This window comes from Pseudonaja textilis, chromosome 7 (genome assembly GCF_049901715.1).
Source record: "Pseudonaja textilis isolate UNSWEBS1 chromosome 7, rPseTex1.2, whole genome shotgun sequence".
Lineage (NCBI taxonomy): Eukaryota > Metazoa > Chordata > Lepidosauria > Squamata > Elapidae > Pseudonaja > Pseudonaja textilis.
The window spans coordinates 34087124-34110146 of record NC_141996.1 but is presented as its reverse complement, the minus strand read 5'-3'; the positions used below and the strand labels follow the sequence as shown (position 1 = coordinate 34110146).

Below are 23023 nucleotides of genomic sequence, written 5' to 3'. Positions count from 1 at the left end.
TCCCATGCCTATTTCCTGAGCGGCCACAAAACTAGCATATGTACTTGCATTTGCAGACTTCATCCACTTCTTGAAATGGTTTTTGCTCAGATCAACCTTCCACATCAGTTCCGAAATGGCTTTTTTTCTCTCATTTCTATCCAGATATTTTTCAGCAAAGGCTAAGTGTTTATTCTCTAAATGTCTTGCAACATTCAACTTTTTGTTGTTTGCCAATTTCTCACATGTTAAGCACACTGGTAAATCAGTCTCGTCAGCAGTGAAAGCAAATGAATCTGCCCATGTACCATTAAGAATTGTTTTCTTCTGAAACTTTTTTCTGGGATTTATAAATGGTTGGCCTACCAGGGGTCAAAAAGCTCAATAAATTGCGTGCCGGCGATTTATAAATCTACTAGTTGGCACATAAAATCAAGAATTAAATAACCACGTGCCATTCATTTTTTAAAATATTGGGCAATACGTAATTTTGCACATGCAATTCATGTCTTCAATTGAATGTTGTGATAACTGCACTTGCATCCAAAATACCACTGCATTCCTTACTCGATTTACTAGTAGTTACAGGAACATGATAAGGTCAATTTAGCTTTAGGTATTATTATAAATCTTCATTATTCTCATTTTGTTTGACTACAGAAAAAAAGAAAAATGTGAAGGACTGAACTGGTCCATAGAAATAAAGGTCAAAGTTGCATTGGTGAATTGGGAGCATTTCCCAAAACATTTCCAACTTTTCTTTTCCTTCATTTGAGTATAATGAATATCTACTGCAACTATTAATTCAGACCATGCACATTTAGAATAGTTGAATTAAAAAACTCTATCTAAACGTTTTGTCTTGAAATAAATTATATAAATGCAAATACATGTTCTTGATTTAATTCAGAATCCATATTACAGCTTCAGGCTAATAAAATACAAACATATTTTTAGTATTTCAACAGAATGCCAACACTTAACTCCTTTTTTAAAAATGTCAAATTAATGTTTTTCGAAAATGTGCATTATGTTCCAAATTCTCTTATCTTCCTATAACTTTTCTATACATTTTTCCTTAGTCATGTATTTGTACTACAAAATCATATAGGCAAACCTAGTAGATACTATAGTATTGTTCATGCCTTTCCACTATATACCAGTTAAATCATATATTTATGTTATCCTTACATATATGCTAGTACTTGATTTATATTTCAAAGTTATTTTGTAATTTATTCTAGTTATCTTCAGATATACACTCAAAACTGTTCAAAAGCTATTTGCATTTCTATAAACTCCATGAAACAACATCATACAATAAGAAAACCAACAAAAAAGCAGCATAATGTAGGTGTCTGGGTCTATATTTCTGTCATTACCCTGTTACTATCAGCATGAAAAAAACCTTCCCCATTTGTGTTTGTCAATCTATAAGAAGAAAAGGCACACTAGGTGAAGTTAATCTTAAACTATACTGAAGAAGCAAAGTAACTGCTGGATGTTTCTTGCAGTGGGATGTAAACACTGAATGTGGCAGCTTTTTATGCGTATGAGATTATATACTATTGTGTTAGGATTAGCACAGAATAAATTCATATGGAAAACAGAAGAAATGCTGAATGAAATTGGGCTGCCCATTAAACGGTTTCCCACCCTCAATTCAATGACTGCACAAACAAAAACAACTTATACCTGTTATCCTTACATTTTGCATATTTTTTTTCCTGGAACACTTAAAATTTTTCTTTTAATCTCCAACTGTTATTTCCAACATGGGCAACGCATGAGCTTTTAAAAATAATTTATATTACAACTAATTCTAAAAGTTTCAATCCATAGGTTTAAGTAATAGTACTGTATTTTTGAAGATATGACAAGGTATGTTGGCCAGTGTCAACCCTACATTAGCAAAAGGGAACAAGTATAGTTGATATATGAAGTGGGCAGCACTTATCAATATTTGCATGACACACAAACCATTTTTTCCTGAAGCAAATAACTGTAGTCAGGGCTAAAACTAATATCAAAAGAACCCCATGTTCTTACTAAGAATGGGATAGGTCTGTGATGGCGAACCTGTGGCACATGTGTCACACAGAGCCATTTGTGCAGGCACACAAGCGTCAGCTAAACTTACCTGCATTGCGCACGTGCGCATCTCCTAGCTGATTTTTGGCCCATTTGAGGCCGTTTTCGCCCTCCCAGAGGCTCGAGAGAAGCCTCTGCAGTCTCAGGAGGCCAAAAAAACGGCCTTCTGGAAATACCAGAAGCGCTGAAATGGGCCCGTTTTCAGCTTCCTGAGGCTGCAGAGGCTTTCCTTGAGCCTCCGGGAGGGCGAAAACAGCCTCAAATGGGCAGAAAATCAGCTGGGAGGGACACGCGTGCAGTGCAGGTAAGGGGGCAAGGTGGGGGTGTTGCGCACGCATGCACAGGGGGGATGGAACACATTTCATTGGGGGTGCCGTTGTGCGTGCTTGCACTTTTGGCACACCACAACAAAAAGGTTCACCATCACTGGTATAGTTTAACAACTATGCAAGACCAGGAAAACCTATATAGAAGGGAGAAGAATGCTATGCTAATAAATAAGGTTTCAGGTAGAAATAATTCAGGGGAATAGGTAGAAAAGATTCTATCCATTGTTATACGGACATATAATTAACAGATAATAAACTGACATTTCCTAAACTGAATAAAGAATGGTTGATGACATACTTTAAACATTTATATTTTTTCACAAAAAAGCAAACCACTAACTTAAACACAGAGATTATAAAATGTTAGGTAAAATTATGATTAGACAAAGTAATATATCTTTCAACATTAGTTCACAAACAATCATACATAATGTTCCCTGGGATTGATATATATTCTTCCATTGCCTATATTTGGATGTTTCTTATTGATCCAATCTTTGCAATTTGTTTCTTTTGATGCTGGGTACTTTTGTTGATCTCTGTTTTGAGATGCAGGATTTTCATCTTCATAGCTAAATCGGCTGCAATTTATCATTTTCTAGGGGAAAAAGGACAAATGGATATCATAAATCAATCTTTTTTGATCTTTCATGTTTCACTTTCCTTTTTTAGATTTTGTTCCTGCACCACAATAATACTGTTATTGGATTAGGTGGCTTTTAAGAAGCTTAGGAAAACTAATGGCAACTAAGAAACTACTTGTGACAGATACATTTTCCTGGAGAAGACGCATCTGCTTAAAGAAGCTGCAATAAAATGTTGTATGTGAATTCAACATAGCTCTTTGACAATTTTCCGTTTATGATGTTCACTGGTAGACCAAAATCACCATTGAGATTAGGAACGCCATATCAGTTAGATTTCTAATCTAACCATAAGTTATAATTTTTATTTATAACTTATTTTAATACTACTAAGATCATTAATACAGCCTTCCGCCATCACTTTCCAGTAAAGCCCTAAAACTTTTCCCACCCCTCTGGCATGTCTGGGAATCCTCTTATAAGGAGCCCATGCGTTGCATTATGTGTAATATTTTTCCACTATGGTTTTGTTTCCTTTTGTTTATAGTTTTAATTATTTTAATAATTTTGTAGCATGTTTAATAGGTTTTATTGTACACTTCCCAGAATTATTTTGGGTGAAATAGTGACTATATAAATTTGACAAATATTTTTGTTATTAGATGCTAATTTGTGTCTTTATTGAAAGGTCTTTTAAATGAAAAATTTAAAAATGCAGAAATAATTATGGTATATTTTATATATTAGTTCAATAAATGATTACAATTATAGACCATAAACTAAAATAAATACGATTGTTTTTCTTATGTGCAAAATGTTTTAAACTGAAATACCTTGCAACCTTTTTCAAACACAGAACAGGTCTCTTACAGAAAAGCCATTTGAAAATGTCTAATTTCACATAACAAAACTGTACTTTGCACTCAACATTGGAAATTTTGAATTTGAGATGGTTTGATTAAAATATTTTACACACTATTCTTCATGCCTGTTTGGATTTTAGTAAACGTTAACTGTAAAAATGTAAAATTAGCAATATTAAAGTACTAATTTATAACCTTATCAAAGCCTTTAAAAATTAAATGGTTTATTATTAGTACATATACAACGTGAAATCATAGCTGCCAGTTCTTTAGATAGTGCTGGCCTTCATTCCCATCAAGTTCTTCCCAAGAATTTAGGGTGTCCTCATGTATTAGCATAGTATATGTGCAGATATTAAGGTTAGGGTTGCACTTTAAATCATTTGATTTTTTTAAATTCTGACCTTGATTGGATTAATTTGAACAACTTGCTCTTTGGCAGCCAAAATCAAATCTTTCTTCCAGCTGTAAATCATTGTCAAGTTTTATCCTTATCTACTTTCCATTTGTAGAAATTGATCATGTAATGCTTTTCCTTAGTCAGCATTCTATTCATGTTATTATGATGGATCAGTCAGCCTGATATTTAGAGTTGATACTTTTTTTTAGAGTTGATATTTTTATCCATCTATGAAGCCCTTCCAAAGAATCTGCAACACCTGCGAGGTGGGTTGAGCCGAGTCCTAAATCACTCAAGTGACTTCATACCCAAGAAGGCCTAAAACTCAGCCTTCTGGTTTCTAGGCCAGCATTTTAAGTACTACACTAAGCTTGCTCTCTACATATAAGCCCGTCTGCCAATAAGTTGGCCTTCAACTTTTTTACTAAAACATTATGTCCCCACCTGCAGATAAACTGAGCCTTAACAATTGTAATGGTCATAATTGATTTAACCATTTTTCAAGTATTTGCTTAAAAATTGGAGTCAGCTTATCCATGGATACCCAAGGATACCCATGAGTACATGTAGAGTATTATGAGTACGTTAGATAAGTGTTACCATAGAACCTCAATTGTGGTAATATTTTGTCACCTAAAATTCTCTTATTCATGAGCATGATTTTTTTTTTTTGCAAATGTGCCATTTAATAACACATAGGAAAGGTGTTCTAAGTAATAAAAACTTCAAAATAGGATATTGATGCAAAATATTAGTTTGATAACATTTGCTTTAGATGCAAACCTACCTACTGAAAAAGCATGCAACTCCCGTATCTTTTCCTTTCGGCTCCGGTTTTCATTGAGCCAACCGGCTCTTTTCAACGAGCTTGTTTCTTGCACATAGTCCTGTTTGAAGAACTGAATTTGTAAAAAGATGCCTGGGTACTTCAGAGGCCCATGGAGAGGGCTTTTATTCCACTTCAAGACATCCAGGAGTTAGCCTGGCTTACGGTGTCTATGCTATGAATTGCCTGGCATAGCTTGAGTTGAAATGTTACCTCAGCAATGCGGATGGGAGAGAATTAGGCATCTGATGTTGCTGGCTTCTGCTTCTTCCCTTGCTAGTCTGATTCTTGGATAGAAAAGAAGTGAGCCCATTACTGGCCACTGCTTCTGGTGCTGTAGCTATTCAAGGTAAGAAACCCATCTAGAATACCTAAAAGCTACTTCTTCCAATCCTGACCTTCCATGTTTGGTTCAGTTATAAAGAGTTTGTCTGACATGTTAAAGGTCAGTGTTAACAATGTAATTACTGTATATCAGGAGAAAAAGGGAAAAAGATGGTGCTAACTACACTTTATGAACATATCACATCCCTCAATAACAATTCTTCAAATAACTTGGGACAATCCCAGTAAGTCTTTCTTAGTCTAAATTTTTAGTTAATCAGCTACAGACTCATAGAAGATGTAGATGTCATTCAAGTGTTAACTACAAATGAAATTATAAATTCCAAATATGGGATATCGTACACTGCAGGAGTGTACTGAGTCCTTAGAAGTGTGACCTTTAATTAACAACTTACTGCATTGATTATTTCTTTCTGAGAACGAGAAATATTTCTTTTCTCATAGGAAGATGTAGGCTTGTGTGTTGGTGGAAGATCAATCCTAAATTTAAAAATGTATGATTTAGTAATTATCACTGCTTGATAAAAAAAATCAATTCATATTAGAGTTGAAATTGAATAAATACTCCTCTTTTCTAATGTAGTAGTATAATTTTACATTGATGGAATCTTGCAAATTCTGTATTTGATCTTCTTTTAAACTGGCGTAACAAATATCAACCAAAACAACTGAAAACAATGTAAGAAATTAATGAAATTGGAGAAAATGCACTTAGAATTTCATCAGAAATATTCTCATATATTTTCAACAATCATTATGTATGGGTTTTATTTTTAATGCAACTGCCTCACTTAAATAAAGGAAATAATATCTTGGAATGATTCTAATATATTATTTAACAGCAAATATAACAATTTGGCTGAGATTTTCCCTAAATCACCTCAGTAAAGCTACACTTCACTCACTCCTCCATTGTTCTATACAATAGCAAAACGTCATCAAAACTTTTTGAAAAGATTTCTGCAATTCTGCCCTTTATACTCATCTAAGAATTTCTCATTGTGTGAGGTCTCTTTCATTAGCTTTTTATGGATCATAATAATAATGTGCAAAGAAAGAACTATACCAATTCAACATTTTTGCAATGAAATCATTAATTGCCCAATCATTTCCTATCTAATACAGTTGAGTAACATCTGCAAAATTCTGCAGTAAGAAAAGCCTTCAAAAGCCTACTAAGGATTCATGCCTTTACTTCTATGTTGCTCCATCTTTTGATAATTATTTTTAATGTTTTTAACAGTGCATGCTGCTCAAGAGAAATTTTGAATTGGACAACTTTTATAAGCAGTCTAATTCTGATGCCTAGTCATAACTTTACTTTTATAAGAAATTACATGCACATAGCATTGTAGGTCCGTCCCCCCCCCAGCTCTCTTGAACTTTTTTGTAAGAGATATAAAAGGCTAACTTTACATAGAATAGGCAATTACCTTTCACTGCTAATACAATAATTGCCATTTGCTTAAGGAAAACCAAGTAACTGATCTCTACAAAGCAGGTACTGTACTTCAGAGTAAGATAATTTCTACGACAAACAAACCCATTCTGACTTATGCATTACTAATTTTAGTATCTGGGTTTCCGAACCCAATATGAATTCAGGATAAAAGTGAAAGCATGTATTTAAAGCAGAGTTTATACTTTTACAAACAAGAACTTGAATAAAGTTTGGAAAAAAATACCACAAACTTACATTTTGTCCAAATAAGATGATCGCTTTTTTCTGGGAGTCAGTAACACTATTATAAAGATGGTAATGATAAAGAGAGCAAGTACTGCGCCTATTACAGCCCCAGCTACAGCTACTGATGATGACTGCTTATATGGCACATCTGAAATGTAAGTCACCAATTGTTACAAACAATGTGGTTAATGTATCTTAAAAAAAAACTAAATAAAATGTAGTTTTCTGCCTTTAAAAATATTTCACAGAATCTACAATTGTTTTTGTTGCATTTGCATTAAGTCTTGTACTATAAAAAAAATTTGTTTAGGTCAAAAATTTAAAATGCTGAAAATAAAAAAATGGGGGAAAAATTCAGTGCCAAGCCTACAAAACATTGAGAAAATTGCCTTTACAAATTTCTAGTATATTTTAACTTAGCAAAAATTTGGATTTTGATATATATATATATTGCATGAGACACTGAAATATTTGAGAAACCATTATATTAAATTTTATAAACAAAAATATACAAAGCACTAGTTATATTTAACCAACCAATCTTTTTTATTCATTGTCAGCAAAATCATTGTTATTGTATCTGAATTATCTACTTTCTATCATATCTATATGTATATTCTTTATCCATATAACAGATATGGATTTTCACAAATTACCCTATTTCCATAAATATATGAAGATAGTACAGTATTTTGGTAACAAAGTTTGGTGTTGTACTAACTGAAAATATGGATTAACTTTACAGTAATGCATTTACAGGTGAAACTCGAAAAATTAGAATATCGTGCAAAGTTCATTTATTTCAGTAATGCAACTTAAAAGGTGAATATATGAGATAGAATCATTACATGCAAAGCAAGGTAGTTCAAGCCGTGATGTGTCATAATTGAGATGATTATGGCTTACAACTCATGAAAACCCCAAATTCACAATCTCAGAAAATTAGAATATTGTGAAAAGGTTCAATATTCTAGGCTCAAAGTGTCCCACTCTAACCAGCTAATCAAGCCATAACACCTGCAAAGGGTTCCTGAGCCTTTATGGTCTCTCAGTCAGGTTCAAGTAGGAATCACAATCATGGGAAAGACTGCTGACCTGATAGTTGTGCAAAAAACCATTGACACCCTCCATAAGGAGGGAAAGCTTCAAAAAGCAATTGCAAAAGAAGTTGGATGTTCCCAAAGTGCTGCATCAAAGCACATTAATAGAAAGTTATGTGGAAGGGAAAAGTGTGGAAGAAAAAGGTGCACAAGCAGCAGGGATGACTGCAGCCTGGAGAGGATTGTCAGGGAAAGGCCATTCAAAAGTGTTGGGGACTTTCACAAGGAGTGGACTGAGGCTGGAGTCAGTGCATCAAGAGCCACCACACACAGATGGATCCTGGATATGGGCTTCAAATGTCGTATTCCTCTTGTCAAGCTGCTCCTGAACAACAAATGTCAGAAGCAACAGAACTGGTCAGTTGCCTCAGTGGTCCAAAGTCCTCTTTTCTGATGAGAGCAACTTTTGCATCTCATTTGGAAACCAAGGATCCAGTCTGGAGGAAGAATGGAGAGGCACACACTGCAAGATGCTTGAAGCCCAGTGTGAAGTTTCCAGTCTGTGTTGATTTGGGGAGCCATGTCATCTGCTGGTGTTGGTCCACTGTGCTTCATTAAGTCCAGGGTCAACGCAGCCATCTACCAGATTTTGGAGCAGTTCATGCTTCCTTCTGCAGACAAGCTTTATGGGGATGCTGACTTCATTTTCTAGCAGGACTTGGCACCTGCCCATACTGCCAAAAGCACCAAAACCTGTTTCAATGACCGTGGGATTACTGTGCTTGATTGGCCAGCAAACTCGTCTGACCTGAACCCCATAGAGAATCTATGGGTCATTTCCAAGAGAAAGATGAGAGACATGAGACCGAACAATGCAGAAGAGCTGAAGGCCGCTATTGAAGCATCTTGGTCTTCCATAACACCTCAGCAGTACCACAGGCTGATAGCTTCCATTCCACGCTGCACTGAGGCAGTAATTGCTGCAAAGGGGGCCCAAACCAAGTACTGAGTGCATGCTTATACTTTTCAGAGGTCCGATATTGTTCTATGTACAATCCTTGTTTTATTGATTTCATGTAATATTCTAATATTCTAATTTTCTGAGATTGTGGATTTGGGGTTTTCATGAGCCATAAGCCATAATCATCACAATTATGACAAATCACGGCTTGAACTATCTTGCTTTGCATGTAATGAGTCTATCTCATATATTAGTTTCACCTTTTAAGTTGCATTACTGAAATAAATGAATAAAAGTTCAATATTCTAATTTTTTGAGTTTCATCTGTATAAAGGTAAAACATTATTTTTAGAATATAAATATATAAGTATGAAAATTAGAGCCTAAGTAATGTATTAGAGAGCCTTACATTTACTAAATGGGCACACATAATTTGCAATCAAATTTTCCCTATCATTCTTCAGAATATTTTAATATTTGCTCTAATTTTGGATTATGGAAATAGCATATTGTATTAAGTATTATATAGGCAACATTCAAGTAATCTAGTATTTTCAAATTTCAATACTATCATTTATAAAGAATACTTTGATCTTTTAAAAACATCCCATATTATATGAGCATATGCAGAATGCATTTCCTATGTTAAACTACCCAAGCTGATAAATGAACATCTAATGACAATTTTACTACAGAAGCTGAACAGAGATCAGACTGTTTAAAACTATTTGAATAGGATAGTTATGTGCAAGCTTCAAGTTCAGCACTTTTGAGGAATTGGAATATGTGAAATAAATAACTACAGGATTGTTCATTAAGATTCGACAAATTACATATTCCTTCTATGAATTTTTATGTTTTGTAGATAGTTCCTATTGAGCATAAGCTGGCAATTTTGTGTGTTCTTTAAAATGAAACTTCTAGTAGCACTATTTTAATAACGCATTCTGAAAAGGTTACCAACTTACTAAAATATAGGTAATATAGGTTTTATAATAGTCTACTTCCTACATTTTCTGCAAAGACAATTGCCACTTTTGTTTCAAATCCTAGGAGAAACTAAATAAGAATGCCATTATATAAATTCACAGAGGATACATTTAACAATGGCTATTTTTCTATCATAATACTTCTAAAGTACATTTCAACAATTATTGTTGGACAATACAAACAGGAAAAAGCTATTGTGCTCATGTCCTGCTGGTGGTATGTCTGCTCATCTATATAGCCCAAATACAGAACTTGCTTTCTTTTTATGTGTTTGAAGATTGTTAAAATTTTACCCATGGGTGACTTTCTTACATGTTTTCCTCTTCATTTAAAATAGTCAACAAATAATTATACTAAGAATGTTTAACAACAGCATTAAAAAAAAAACACTTCTTCTGTGCAACAGTGTAAATTATGTAAAATTCAACTATATAAGTGGTTTCCAGAATTGTTTAATAACTTCTTCATAATTGCCATATTTAATATATGCCAAAATACTTGAAACTATTTTTCTATATTATTCTATGGTTTTCCATCCTACCCCACTTGCTGAATATAGATGTTTTATTTATATGCATTTCAGTCATTTATGCATATGACCTACATTCAAGAAGTTAATTTAACAAAAGATTTATTTGACACAACTATTCATACTTACAATAAATTTCTCTATTTACACCAAACATACATTAAGAAACACTGCAACATTGAACACTGTAAACCTATTATGAATCTGTTCATATTCAACTGTAAAACTCTTGATAAATTTAACAAATTATAATAAAAAAACAGAGAATATTGGATACTTCTAGATTTTTGTGTTACAAAACAGCATTTAGAGGGCATACAGAGCATATTACAATGGAGATGTTCCTAGGACCACAAGTTATGTTCAAATCCAAAAGGGAAAAAAATCCTTCAAAACAAAATCCAAAACCAAATTACTGCCTCCTCCAACCAAGCAGAGTTTAGAATCTACTGTTAGCTTTAGCATCTGACTAAAGGCTAACTTTAATTAGAAATAAATCACAAAAAACTCACTTGAGTTCACAGAAAATATGGTGTAATAATTTAACTTCCAAAAACACTGAAAAGAGATTTTGGTCAAGTAAAATGTTAACACTTGAATTAGCAATGTGAGAGAGATATGTAGAGAACCAGTTTAATGAATAACTACTAAGCTGCAGTCGCATTTTTAAAGACATAGCAACCAAATCACAGTGTACTGTCAAAACTGCACCTTTATAGATACCATAATTGCTGAAAAGCTCTACAATACTGTGGATCTGTTTGTAATGTGTTCATAATAATCCAAGTATATATTGGAAAACAGTTGCTAAGCAGCGCCATTTTTTCATATATTCATGCTGTCAAATTCAACTAATATTTTAAAGTTACTTCAACTTCTTTAAACACACTCACCTTTTCAGTTTTATAGTAAACAAAAAGAAAAATTCCACTGATTTCAATGGATTTTGCTTCTAAGCACATATGCTTAAAACTACTATTTGATTCTTATTGATTGCACTGCATTATCCTCTGTACAATGAACTAAGTTCTAAATTTATTGATAGAATTTTTAAAACACCAGAGTTACTCTTTTTCAACAGAGATCATATATCCTTTCTGTTATATATCTCTGCTCCTCCCATCTATTCAACTCCTTAGGTAAGCTTCTACAACCTTTTTTTTTTTTTTTCAAACAACATACATTTCCCCAAATATCTCACAGGAAATTTACTTTAGGAAATATTTCTCTTAAGCAATATTTTTTGTCTGTGTTGCCTTTTCATTCTTTTTTCAAATGACCCAAGACTGCAGCTTACCATACACATAAAGTTACTCTTGCATTTAAAGTGGCCCCTGCTCTGTAAGAACTGTTTATATAGCCCATATATGTCTTGAAAAACCACCAAATTCTGTGATAAGTCAAATGTTTATTTCTTAAAATGCACCTTCATAGAATATAGAAGCTGCATTTGAGATTCAATGCATTTATAGGTTTGTGCTTAACAAAATATTCAGTAGAATGGTTAGGGAAACTTAAGTCTTTTCTGAACAATATTTAAGGAAAACGGTTTGATTGAAATAATATATAATAAACCTTATGAAAGGGATTGTTCTGGAAATTTAACTAAAAGATTTGAATTCTCATATTCCAGTGCTTGGAAATAAGATGCAATGTAAAAAAATATAATGTTCCTGTTACATTGCAAGTTCTGTTCACTGAAATGTCCATTGCAGCAGGTTCAGTGCAACAAGTCATCTGTAAAAGGTACAGTATCTAATTATGGCAAGGCTCAAAAATGTGGAGGTATTACATTCTGTGCAGAAAACCTAACAATAAAGCTTTGAAAAAACTGTGCCATCTGATTATTTTATATATATAAGTCATTTCTGTAAACAAAATGTCCCTTAGATCAGCTCTGATTCCGAATCACCATCAGGTTGCCATTAAGTAGAACTATAGTTCAGAAAGTTCTATCAAGGTCATTTTTATCATAAATTTACAATAACAAGACAGCTGTTTCAATTCAAACTTTTTATAAGAATTTCATTTTTTAAACGTAGCAGGTTGTTCTTATCTTGTGCTATACGCCAAATACAGCACTATATTAAATTCATTTTTATGAAAGACAGTAGTACAGCATTGAGAAAAAAAATCATAAAGCAGCTTCAGTACACTTAAATGAGGTTTTTACATTTCAAGTTAGAATATAAAAAGCTTGAAAATCAACTTGGAAAAGCTTTTCCTCAAGAAAAAGTATAAACAATCTGAAAGTGATCAGCTAACGAAGGAACTTTATATATATAGTCAAGACACGAAAGTGGATGTTACCATTACACATACCACTCCTTCCGAGATATTACAGAGCCATCTACATGTGATACTAAGTCATCTTCATTTTCATCATAACATTCATCACCCAAGTATTTCATTCCCAGAGTTCCGCTTTCATAGTAATCCATTGGTCTTTCATACCTGTCCTGGTATCTGTTAATAGTATCTACTTTATTCCAGTCTGTTTTTTCAGTTTCTCCCATGTAGTCTTTATTTAAGAGACTGTTCACAGGATGTTTTATTTCTTTTTTCACACTGTCAGGGTAAGAATCCACATCCTCAACCTGCAGGGTATCTATCTGGGACTCCTTTTGCATATCTGATGGTGGAATGTAGTTCTTAGCGAAGTAGTCACCACGGAACGTCCTCCTTCTCCTATACCAGACAGCTCCAACCAGGACACACACAAGTATCAGGAAAAGAGCCCCGCCCACTGCACTACCGATGATGGTGCCCCAATTGTCTTCCTGTATTTCTGGCCATGATGATGTTGGAAAAAGCTTTAGTTTTGGTTGAGTTGCTAAACCTGTGTTTCCATCAGTTGAAGGAAGCCATGGAATCGTGAATGGTGAAGTGGTAGTAGTGGGAGGATCTAATGAAAGAGCAAAGAGATACACAAGACAGAAAAGGCAGAAAATGTCAATGCAAACTATTTTAAGTTAAGAGCTGATAAGAAAGCACAGTTGATGAGTAAGAAAATGTACTTTAACATAGTTTTTCATTCTTTATTTTATTGTAAAACTGTTTACCATTGGTGGAAAATACAATTATGTACAGCTTCTGGGATATAGATATATATATATAGTATTAAAATAATTTAATCAGGCAATGCTTCCATGCCGTTTTGTAGCAAACATGGAACAATTCCATCCGCTGAGAAGTTAGTCAATTTCTTATTATCCTAGTCAGGGTTCAAAATAAATTAATGAAAGCCCTCATGGATTATATATTCCTTAGAAAATATTAAAGAATGAAAAACTTAAAAATAATAAACTGCATGCTAAGTTAGCTAAACGTAATTTAAACCTTGCCTCCAAAATATAGTATGATTTATAGTTAGGATTTAGAAATCAGTGCATTAATGGTTGGTTGGTTGGTTGGTTGTTCACTGCAATGCTTCTGATATTCTTGCTGTCTGTTTAAATAGTTAATCAAACACAAAAACTAAAACTAAACCTTAGGAACAATTATAAAATTAAAATCATTTTTAAAGTTTATATGAAATGTATATAATGTCTACCTGACATAAAACAAAGGCTTTTCTAGTGTGGGAATGTTGTTTTAAGTCTAAGAAATACATAGAAACAATGTGGAGTATCAGCATTGCTCCGGTTTATCCGCGACTAATTGTGCAAACTGAATGCATACTTAAATTGAAGTATTGGAATTCTTTTCTATGTTTAGATGGTATGTTAAAAGCTAAAGATACAAACTAGAAAGCTATGCACATATGAAGCAATAGCTCTGTTATAAGGCTATATGACAAAAGAATGTTACTTTTATTAGTCTATGACATTACCAGTATATCTAAAAATGGATTAAAATATGCTAAACATGCCAGCAAATTTTGGATCTCTAGTATCTATTGAATATTAACAATTATGATTCATGTAAAACTAAATTGTACATATTATGGAAAGTATTTTGAAGAAAATACAAGTATTAAAAAAGGATGACGGTCATTTAGAGAGGTTTTATAAATAATTTTCTGAGCAGCAGGATATTATTAACTGTAGAAAGCTATTAGTAAGTGTTAAGAATAATGTTTAAACTACATTCAAAGGTATAATGAGCAATGTAGCAAGACAAAATCCAAGCTCAATGTAAGAAACCAAGTTATTTTAATTACTGGGATGATTATAACTGAATTTAACATATACCAAATATTTCACTTAATCCAATTCAATATTTCATTTCATTGAACAGCCTATTGAGCTTATTTTTGTAATGCCTTGCTATAAAGTTAAAAAATTCATAGTAAGTTAAAAATACATTTCATTAAAAATTGTTAGGTCTATCTACACCATATATAACTTAATCATCCTCATTATGTAATTTGTAAATTATGCCCATATTAAACTGTATTAAATGAAAAATAAAACAGATGAATGGAGATACTACAAAAGTGAATGGGTCTATAACATGTTTAATTTTAAAAAATGAATGAAAACAACTGATTCCCATCACCATCTTACAACTGAAAAACAAGCAAAACTCAAAACCTAGCTGTCTGCATTTTCTTCAAACAAAAGTATCTCAAAAGTTGTCTCTTAAAAAAAGTGACAAACATGATCATGATCTTATAAAAATATTCTATTAATCACATGGTTCCATCATTGTTAACAGTCTTTAAACAACCAAATGATACCTCTATACATGGATATAGTACAAATGTAGACTAAATGAAATTGACTATATTATTGGAGTAAGGAGATGGGAAAACTAAGTTATAACAGTCAAGACATGGCCAAGATTGACTGCAGAACAGATTTTGAACTGTTTATATACGTGTTTCAACCAGAAATCCATCATTTTCAAGAAGAATATCAGAAATGGTTTCAAAGTTCTGATTCTCACTGATGGTCTATTAAGGATCAATATGAAAAGAGATTGCCAAAAAGCAAGAAATAAAAGAAGACAACACAGATGTCAGAATACAAAGTGGAAATTACCACGAAGAGGAAGTCAAAGCTAAGTAAGACAAAGAACTCAGAAAGCAACACAGCAAAACATTTCAGAGTGTTGTTAGAAAAAAATAAGGAAAAAAATGGCAATAACATTTGTAAAGACATTGATTATGGGGGAAAATACTAAAAAAAAAAAGAATATTCTTCCAGTGATTGCAAGATTAGGAGAAAATTCCAGCTTCTAATTGGTTTGCATTCCATTCTAAAGGATGCCAATGGACAGTCACTCACTGAAAGAAGAACAAATTGAGATAGTCGTCTACTGAAATTATGTATAGTAGAGATGTCAACATTCAAGATAAGTTAGGAGGTATTTCCTGGTAGTAGAACATGAGGCCAGATAGCATTATCAAGTTGAAGTAGGTAAAACTGATGGAACATCTGAAAAATTACAGAAAATAACACAAGAAGAAGCTATAGTTTCAAAGCATATTAAGTCAGCAAATCTGAAGAATGACAGTGTCCAACAGCCTGAAAGAAGTTGGTCAACATATCAATCCAAAGAGAGATTTAACACTGTGTACAAACTATGAAGGCAAATTAGAGCCAGGCATGGAAATAGAGTGGCCAGAAATTTAGGGTGGGTTTTAATAAGACTAAGGAACATGGTAGATTTTATTGCTGATATACATTAGATAATTAATAAAATCAAAGAATACCAAAAAGAAGTCAAATACATGCTGCATTGATTACACAAAGGCCTTTAACTGTGTGAACCATGTCAAATGTGAAATGTCCTTAGGAAAATGGAATCAAGAAGCTAGACAAAAGGAATACTAACACTTTTGAATTTTGGAGAAAACTTACACCAAAAACAAAAAAGAGTATAGTGACTAGCCAAGGATAGATTTTAGAACATCTAAAATGCAAAGATTTTAAAACATCTAACTACTCCCACTGAAGGCAAAAATAATTAGGCTCGATTATATTTTGTACACATTATGAAGAGACCCGCCCACTGAGAACTTTGTATTGCAAGGAAATAGAAAAAAAAAAGGCCAGCAATAGGATGGACTTGGTTACAATGATAATGAGCGTGTTTTTGGGAAAAGCCAGGTTGGAGAGTCATCATTGTGGAGAATGTCTATCCTATGTGGTTACCTCTTTTGAAAATCTTTCTATATGACCAGTAAGAGTTAACACTGCTCAGGAAGTACATAATTAATCAACCAATTAGGGCATTAATAGATTTAATTTACAAAGCAATAGATACCCTGATACTTTAACAGAAGTCCCATATGTAAAGTATTAAAAGTATATTCTGGATAACTGTAATGGAAAAAAAAATAAGGGAATGGGACAAAAAAGAAAATAACCTATGAAAACGTCTTAAAAGAAAACTGACTTCAGAAAGAAGTTCTAAAGCGGCAATTTATAAATAACGTAAATACACTCTTGAGCTCCTTAAAAATAACATCTATTTGTTACAAGCTTTTATGTTCTGCTATATCTTATAAGCATAAAGCAGTATTCTTATTTGTCAAATTTGCAGATTATACCATTTAAAAGCCACAAAGAAGCATGATGACTAATAAAGTAATAAAATAAAATAAAACATTTTTTTTTGCTTTTTGTCCTCCTATCTTTCAAATTGCTTTCTTTTCCAGGTAAGTCACACTACAGTACATTATCTATTAGGTGTCATAATTCTGTTGCTCTCATCTACCCTCTGATTCTAACAGAAACTGATAAACAATGGCTAACTATCCAGTCTTTCAAATCTGTCTTATAGTTCAAGATATTTAAATATTTAAAAGGCAGAAGTGTTAAACAATGGGAAACAAGGTTACTGAACATTTCTGGATTGTATTTGTATGGTGAGGACTACAGATGAACCGTTAAGACGCAACAGGAACAAGCAGGACCAAGGGACAGATTTACAAAGAAGTTTAACACGTAGAAAGGACTACAATTTTTGGAAAATATTTATGAGAACCCCCCCTCCAAAATATGCCAGAATCCCCAAAGCCCCAAAAGCAATGTTTGCCTCTTCTGCTCCCTTTTCCACCACTATCTATGAGTGACACCCTAAGTAAAAGTACTGAGAGAAATTGCTTGAGTAAGGGAGGAGTGAAACAGAAAAGAGTCTCTGAACAGCTCTAGTTAAAGCTATATAAAACTACTATATAATGGTAGTTTGTTATGTCACTTTATCTATTAAAAACACGTTGTTTACTTAAAAACATCAAAAAAATATCCATTGCAATTTAGAAAACAAGGGGCTAGGTTACCTAATGAACCATCTTCATTCAGTTACATCAACCCAGACAGTGAAGACATGTAGTGGACCCATTAGCTAAATAATTCCAACTAGTGGGGTCCAGGAAGAGAGGTTTCTCAGCCATTGCTCCTGAGCCTGTGGGCGCCATTTCTGCCTTCTTTTGGGTGTCTTCCTGTCCTCTAGCCCACAATTTGTCTAGAGCCTTGTCTCTGCGCCTCTCAACATGCTCTGCTGCCTTGGAGCTCTTTCGAGCTCCTGCATCTCTCTCTCTTGACTTGGGGCTTTCAGAGGAGATTGATCGATCTGGGGCTATAGGGCTAAGAGAGCATGATGGCCTGCAAGCTGTCTTCTCCACTGTCTGATTTGCGCAGCTAACGGTTTGCTGAGAATCCACCATTTTGTCCCCCGATGCTAAATTCGGGCTTTTCTAGGATGTTATAGCCTCAGCTTTTTTACTATGGTGCTGGCCGGAACATCTGGTCAAATTGAGCACTCAAAGCTGTAAAATGCTTTTTACTGTTGTGGCTAGTCTTCTGCCCCCTTTACTGGTAGCTGTGATAATAAAGGCTTCTGAGGCGGCCGTATAAGGCGCCAAAAGCCCTCCCAAGCCAAACGTGGGGTAATGGTGTGGATGGTATTTCTACATACCTCCTGCTGAAATACCTTTACATTGTAGATTAGCCCTCAGCTGATCTGTCATCTGACGGATTGGGCCGAAGCCCCGACCGAGCTGTCTTTGACAGCTGTCAAATGGGTAGACCGGTTCTTAGTGGAAGATAAAATTCAGGATTGGTATTTTTCTCTAATTTTTGAAGTATTTTGGTTTTAAATTTGAATATTTGTAGGAGCAAAATTAACACGTCGTCCAGCTAGCTGACTGAGTCAATTTCTGGGACGTCCCTAGCAACAGGGAGAGTGTCTTCAAAGATTTGACAGATTCAGTCCAATCAGCAAGAGGTGACTGATTACCAAATTCTGAATGCTACCTCCACCACAATGGAAAAGGGCCCCCACTCTCCTGGCCTTCCGTAAAGGCATAAAAACATGACAGATGAGCACACAGCTGTGAGGTTGATACCCTATCTTTTAATCATTTAACAACCATTTCCTTTTAAAAATTTTATATACGCTTTTATATTTTATTGTATATTTCACAGAGTTCCTCTGTGAGGAAGATAGGCAGTTCTCAAATATGACAAATTAATAAATATGCAAATAAATAGTGCATGTTTATGAAAAGTAGCTCTGAACAGGATTCATATATGGGCATAAAACAGAGGTCGGATTATGCAAATAATTTCTGCCATACTTAAAATCTGGAATTAAAAAAGAGAAGAATGCATGCTTAGTAGACAAATGGGTAGCATGCAAATTCAATAAAGTAAATAAATAAATGGGGACCGTAACATACCTAGAGCATACAAATGCTCCTTTTCAAAATCTTTCCTCCTTGAGATTAGCTAGGCTATCTAGAATTCTTCATTATTATGCAAACAGATTTCTGCTTAACAATTGAATTTCCCATTATTCTCCCCTTTCCATTCTAAAAGCACTACAAATCTATTTCAAATAACCCTCTAATTTACTAGACTAGATTGGATATGGTAGGAGTTAAAATGCTGTTTCATAGGTGAAACAGTTAATATTTCCATTCTTTAAAATCTGAATTTAATATCCTATTATTATACACCAAATTTATCTCAGGAATTATCTCAAGATGGGTAACATACCCCAAACTCAGAATTTCATTAAGTGCCATCCAATTAGATTCTAGTCTGGGAGAATTTCAAATTGAAGTTAAGAATAACCAATATACTAGAAAAAAACTATGTTCGCCTTTTATATGTAACATTTCTTTGTTATCACTATCGCATAAATAATATGATTTTTAAAAATTATTTGATTTAGTTGCCAGAATTCCTAAATTAACATATCAGGAACTGAAACAAACATCTTAAAAACAATGTTGAAATAATTTCACACAATTAATTTCTTTGTATTCTGCTGAATTTTTAGAAAAAGATTTGTGTTGCAAACAGTTAAATTTCAATTAAATTGAAACTGATTTTATTATAGATCTGTAAGAATGTGTTATAAATTTAACTAAAAACCTTAATATAAATTTTAATTCTAACAAAAGCTTACAGTTATACAATTATTTCTTCATCATTTCAGGAATTACCTATGAAGACACTAATCCTTCCCTCCAAATAAATTTCCAGGAAAGATTCAAAAGGACATTGTAGTATACAATATAAAAGTAGCAGCAAACAGACAAGACAAAAAGATCATATAAAAATCAAATAGTTGAAAAGTCATAAGAATAGATCTACTGGATTAGGTCAAAGGTTTAAGATATACTGCCTTTGATTCAAGAAGCAGTCATTATAATCAGAATTGTTTAACAGTGAAATGTTACCAAGGTAACCAAATTTCAAATTAATATGGAGGGGTAAAAGAAAGAGGGGGGGAATCCCTTCCCACTCACTGTAAATAAGCAGTCATTTTCTAAATTTAAATGCATATATTGTAGCCTTTTTTTAAAAGTACAGGAAAAGTACCCTTACATTATTTTTATTTCCCACTTCTTTGTGAAAGAATGCTTGCTGATTTTGCAGCTAATACGAGAGAATAATTTTCTCTATTGATACTTTCTGCTCTTGTATCACTAATGTATTATCTCCATATTTTAAATACTAAGGACATTTCCAAGCATGGAACTTGATTCAATCATTATATCAGATGCATTAAGGATGCTTCTGGCTTTCAACATTCAACAGATGTGAAAGCCTTATTTTCATCATCCCAGCAGAGGGGATGCTGTTAAAAGAGCAACGTGGATTAGGCATCCAGGGAAAGATTTATTTGATTCCTTATCATTGCTATGTAAAGAGTGGAACTAGAGCCCAATTATGTTTTTGATGGCATTGTTTGCTACGTGATATTTTTAGGTTTGGCTTAGCAGTAATGGGTCTCTTTTTTGATTTAATATAAAGTGATGTTAGATTACTTTAGTCTGGTGACATATAAAACCCAGAAAAACTCATCCACTCCTACTATTTTATTTGCATTTTGAAATAGTCTATAATTCATTCTCTGGTCTCATGTTTTGCTTATATCTCACTGGGAAACAGAATAGACAAAATAGATGCTGATCTGAACAAGCAGGATTCCTGTCAGAGGAAGAACAACTGATAGGGAAAAAAGCTAACATAGTTCAAGATTTTAAAGGATATTATTGAACACTACATTACATTATATCCACACTTTATGGATGAAAATTCAGCACATAATATTTCTTCGTTTAACTTCCAGCTCATGCACAAAGTTACTAAATAACCTTCCACATAGGCTGAAAAATGGTGGAAGAAACCATGCTGTTTCATATCCTACCTGCCTGGAATCTAAAATAAGTTATTTACTTGAAGATTTAGCACAGGTTTAAAATATTTTGCATATAGTATCTTGTCATATTTTTATAACTTAGTAAAACAGATCAACTGTATATCATTAAATGTGAAAAATATTTTGCTTTTATATGTGCAAAATTCTGCATGTTTGGAAGTTGAAAGTCCTCTTTTTAGTGCAAAAGGCATTCAAATATTGTTTTGAGCGTAGAATAAATCAGTTTGAATCTGAAATGTTTCCATAATATTTGAAATGATCCTTTTCATGTCATGCTCATTTTCACACCCAATTATCCCTATGTTTACTTAAGTAGTGGGGCTGAAACTGAGACAGACTGGCTTGTTAATAATTGAAATAAAGACAGAATTAACTCCTGGTACAAATATTTTCCATTTCATATTTCAAGTAGCCTTATGCTACACTAGTTTTCTACTCAAGAGTGTACACATATTTGTGATCTGCTTTTTGTACCAGTACTGTAATGATAATTACGCCATTTCTGTCATTGTTGTGTAGAGATATACATACTTTTAAAATAATAATTAGGTTGAAGTAAACCTGACGTCATGCAAGAAGAACAAGAGTTCTTGGCATTTAATTTCATTTAATGTATAAACAATTTGAAAGTGTTGTTTTTCAAGTCAATATATAAAATGTTAAGTAATTATCTATGATACAATTTATTATTGATTTGCATTGTTTATCAGCTACTTCCTATAAAACATTTTAAATAAACAAAAAATAATAGTGATATAACAAGGCAATACCAACCATAAAATATAGAATAAAACATTAAGCATATTTAAAATAAAAAAAATCTGAAAAGATTTTTTTTTTTTTTGCCTTTCAATGCTTAGGGCTTAGGTGAAAAAACCCAGGTCTTATGCAGCTAAGTAAATGATGCCGTAGGGACCATATCTTGAAAAATGCTTTTAAAAATCAACTATATTAGACAATACTCTGATATAACATTTAAGAAAAAAATAAAATGTAAGGGAGAGGAGGGGGGAAAATAACCAAAGGGGAGGGGGAAAACTTACCTAATATGTAAATAGTCTTTTGATCACTTTTTTGACCAAGTGAATTGGCCACTTTACAAATGTATGTTCCAGTATAATTGTAAGACAAAGGACTGTTGAAATGCAAAGTATTGTTGGAAGGCTGTAATCCCTCAGGCCAATGTCCATCCAGCCTGAATTGTAAAATATTTAGAGCAATATGAGCATTTTTCAAATAATATTTCATTTGGAATATTGATTGTTCTAAATTTCCAGAACAGAAATATGTTCACTTTCATGAAACCAATGATTATAAATATTGAATTTTATGCTATTAACAAAATAATTCAACAGGATCATTAGTTTGTCATGAAATAATACAGGACAAGCAAGTGCTATTTACAAAGATGTCTAATCACTTCCAGAAGTGTTATCTAGAGTAATAATAGTATCAAAGAAACACCAAAAGTGTACAAAAACATGTATTAAATTTTTTAATGGAAATCAAACTACATATTTTTAAAAGCACCTTTATAGCTACCTTTATTTACAGCATTCATATTCTGAAATCTGTTGCTTGGCATATATGGGTTATGCATGTAAATGCTATATTAGCTAAATGATAGGAAAACATAACAAATATTGAAAAAAAGAAGAAAACATGCTAGCATAGGGGTCGCCAACCTTTTGGGCCTCAGGGACCACCAAACTCATAATTTTAAATCCCACAGGCCACTAATATGAATTTTGACTGATGGTGGCTTTCTGACAT

General features: G+C 33.2%; 1 protein-coding gene across 2 annotated transcripts in view; it reads right to left on the bottom strand.

Moving 5' to 3' along the window:
- Window positions 1-862: 862 nt before the first annotated feature.
- NECTIN3 (nectin cell adhesion molecule 3) overlaps window positions 863-23023 on the bottom strand; it is an 80266-nt gene continuing 58105 nt past the window's right edge. Inside the window, exons 5-9 of one of the 2 annotated variants that reach the window (XM_026700785.2) lie at window positions 22294-22445; window positions 7114-7252; window positions 5813-5897; window positions 5034-5133; window positions 863-2997 (exon numbers count right to left, since the gene is read on the bottom strand). In XM_026700785.2, coding sequence (XP_026556570.1) covers window positions 2972-2997; window positions 5034-5133; window positions 5813-5897; window positions 7114-7252; window positions 22294-22445 — 502 coding nt within the window. In that variant the 3' untranslated portion in view covers window positions 863-2971. Of the gene's footprint in view, window positions 2998-5033; window positions 5134-5812; window positions 5898-7113; window positions 7253-12018; window positions 13530-22293; window positions 22446-23023 lie in introns of those variants that run through there. The other variant, XM_026700784.2, reaches the window with a different exon arrangement.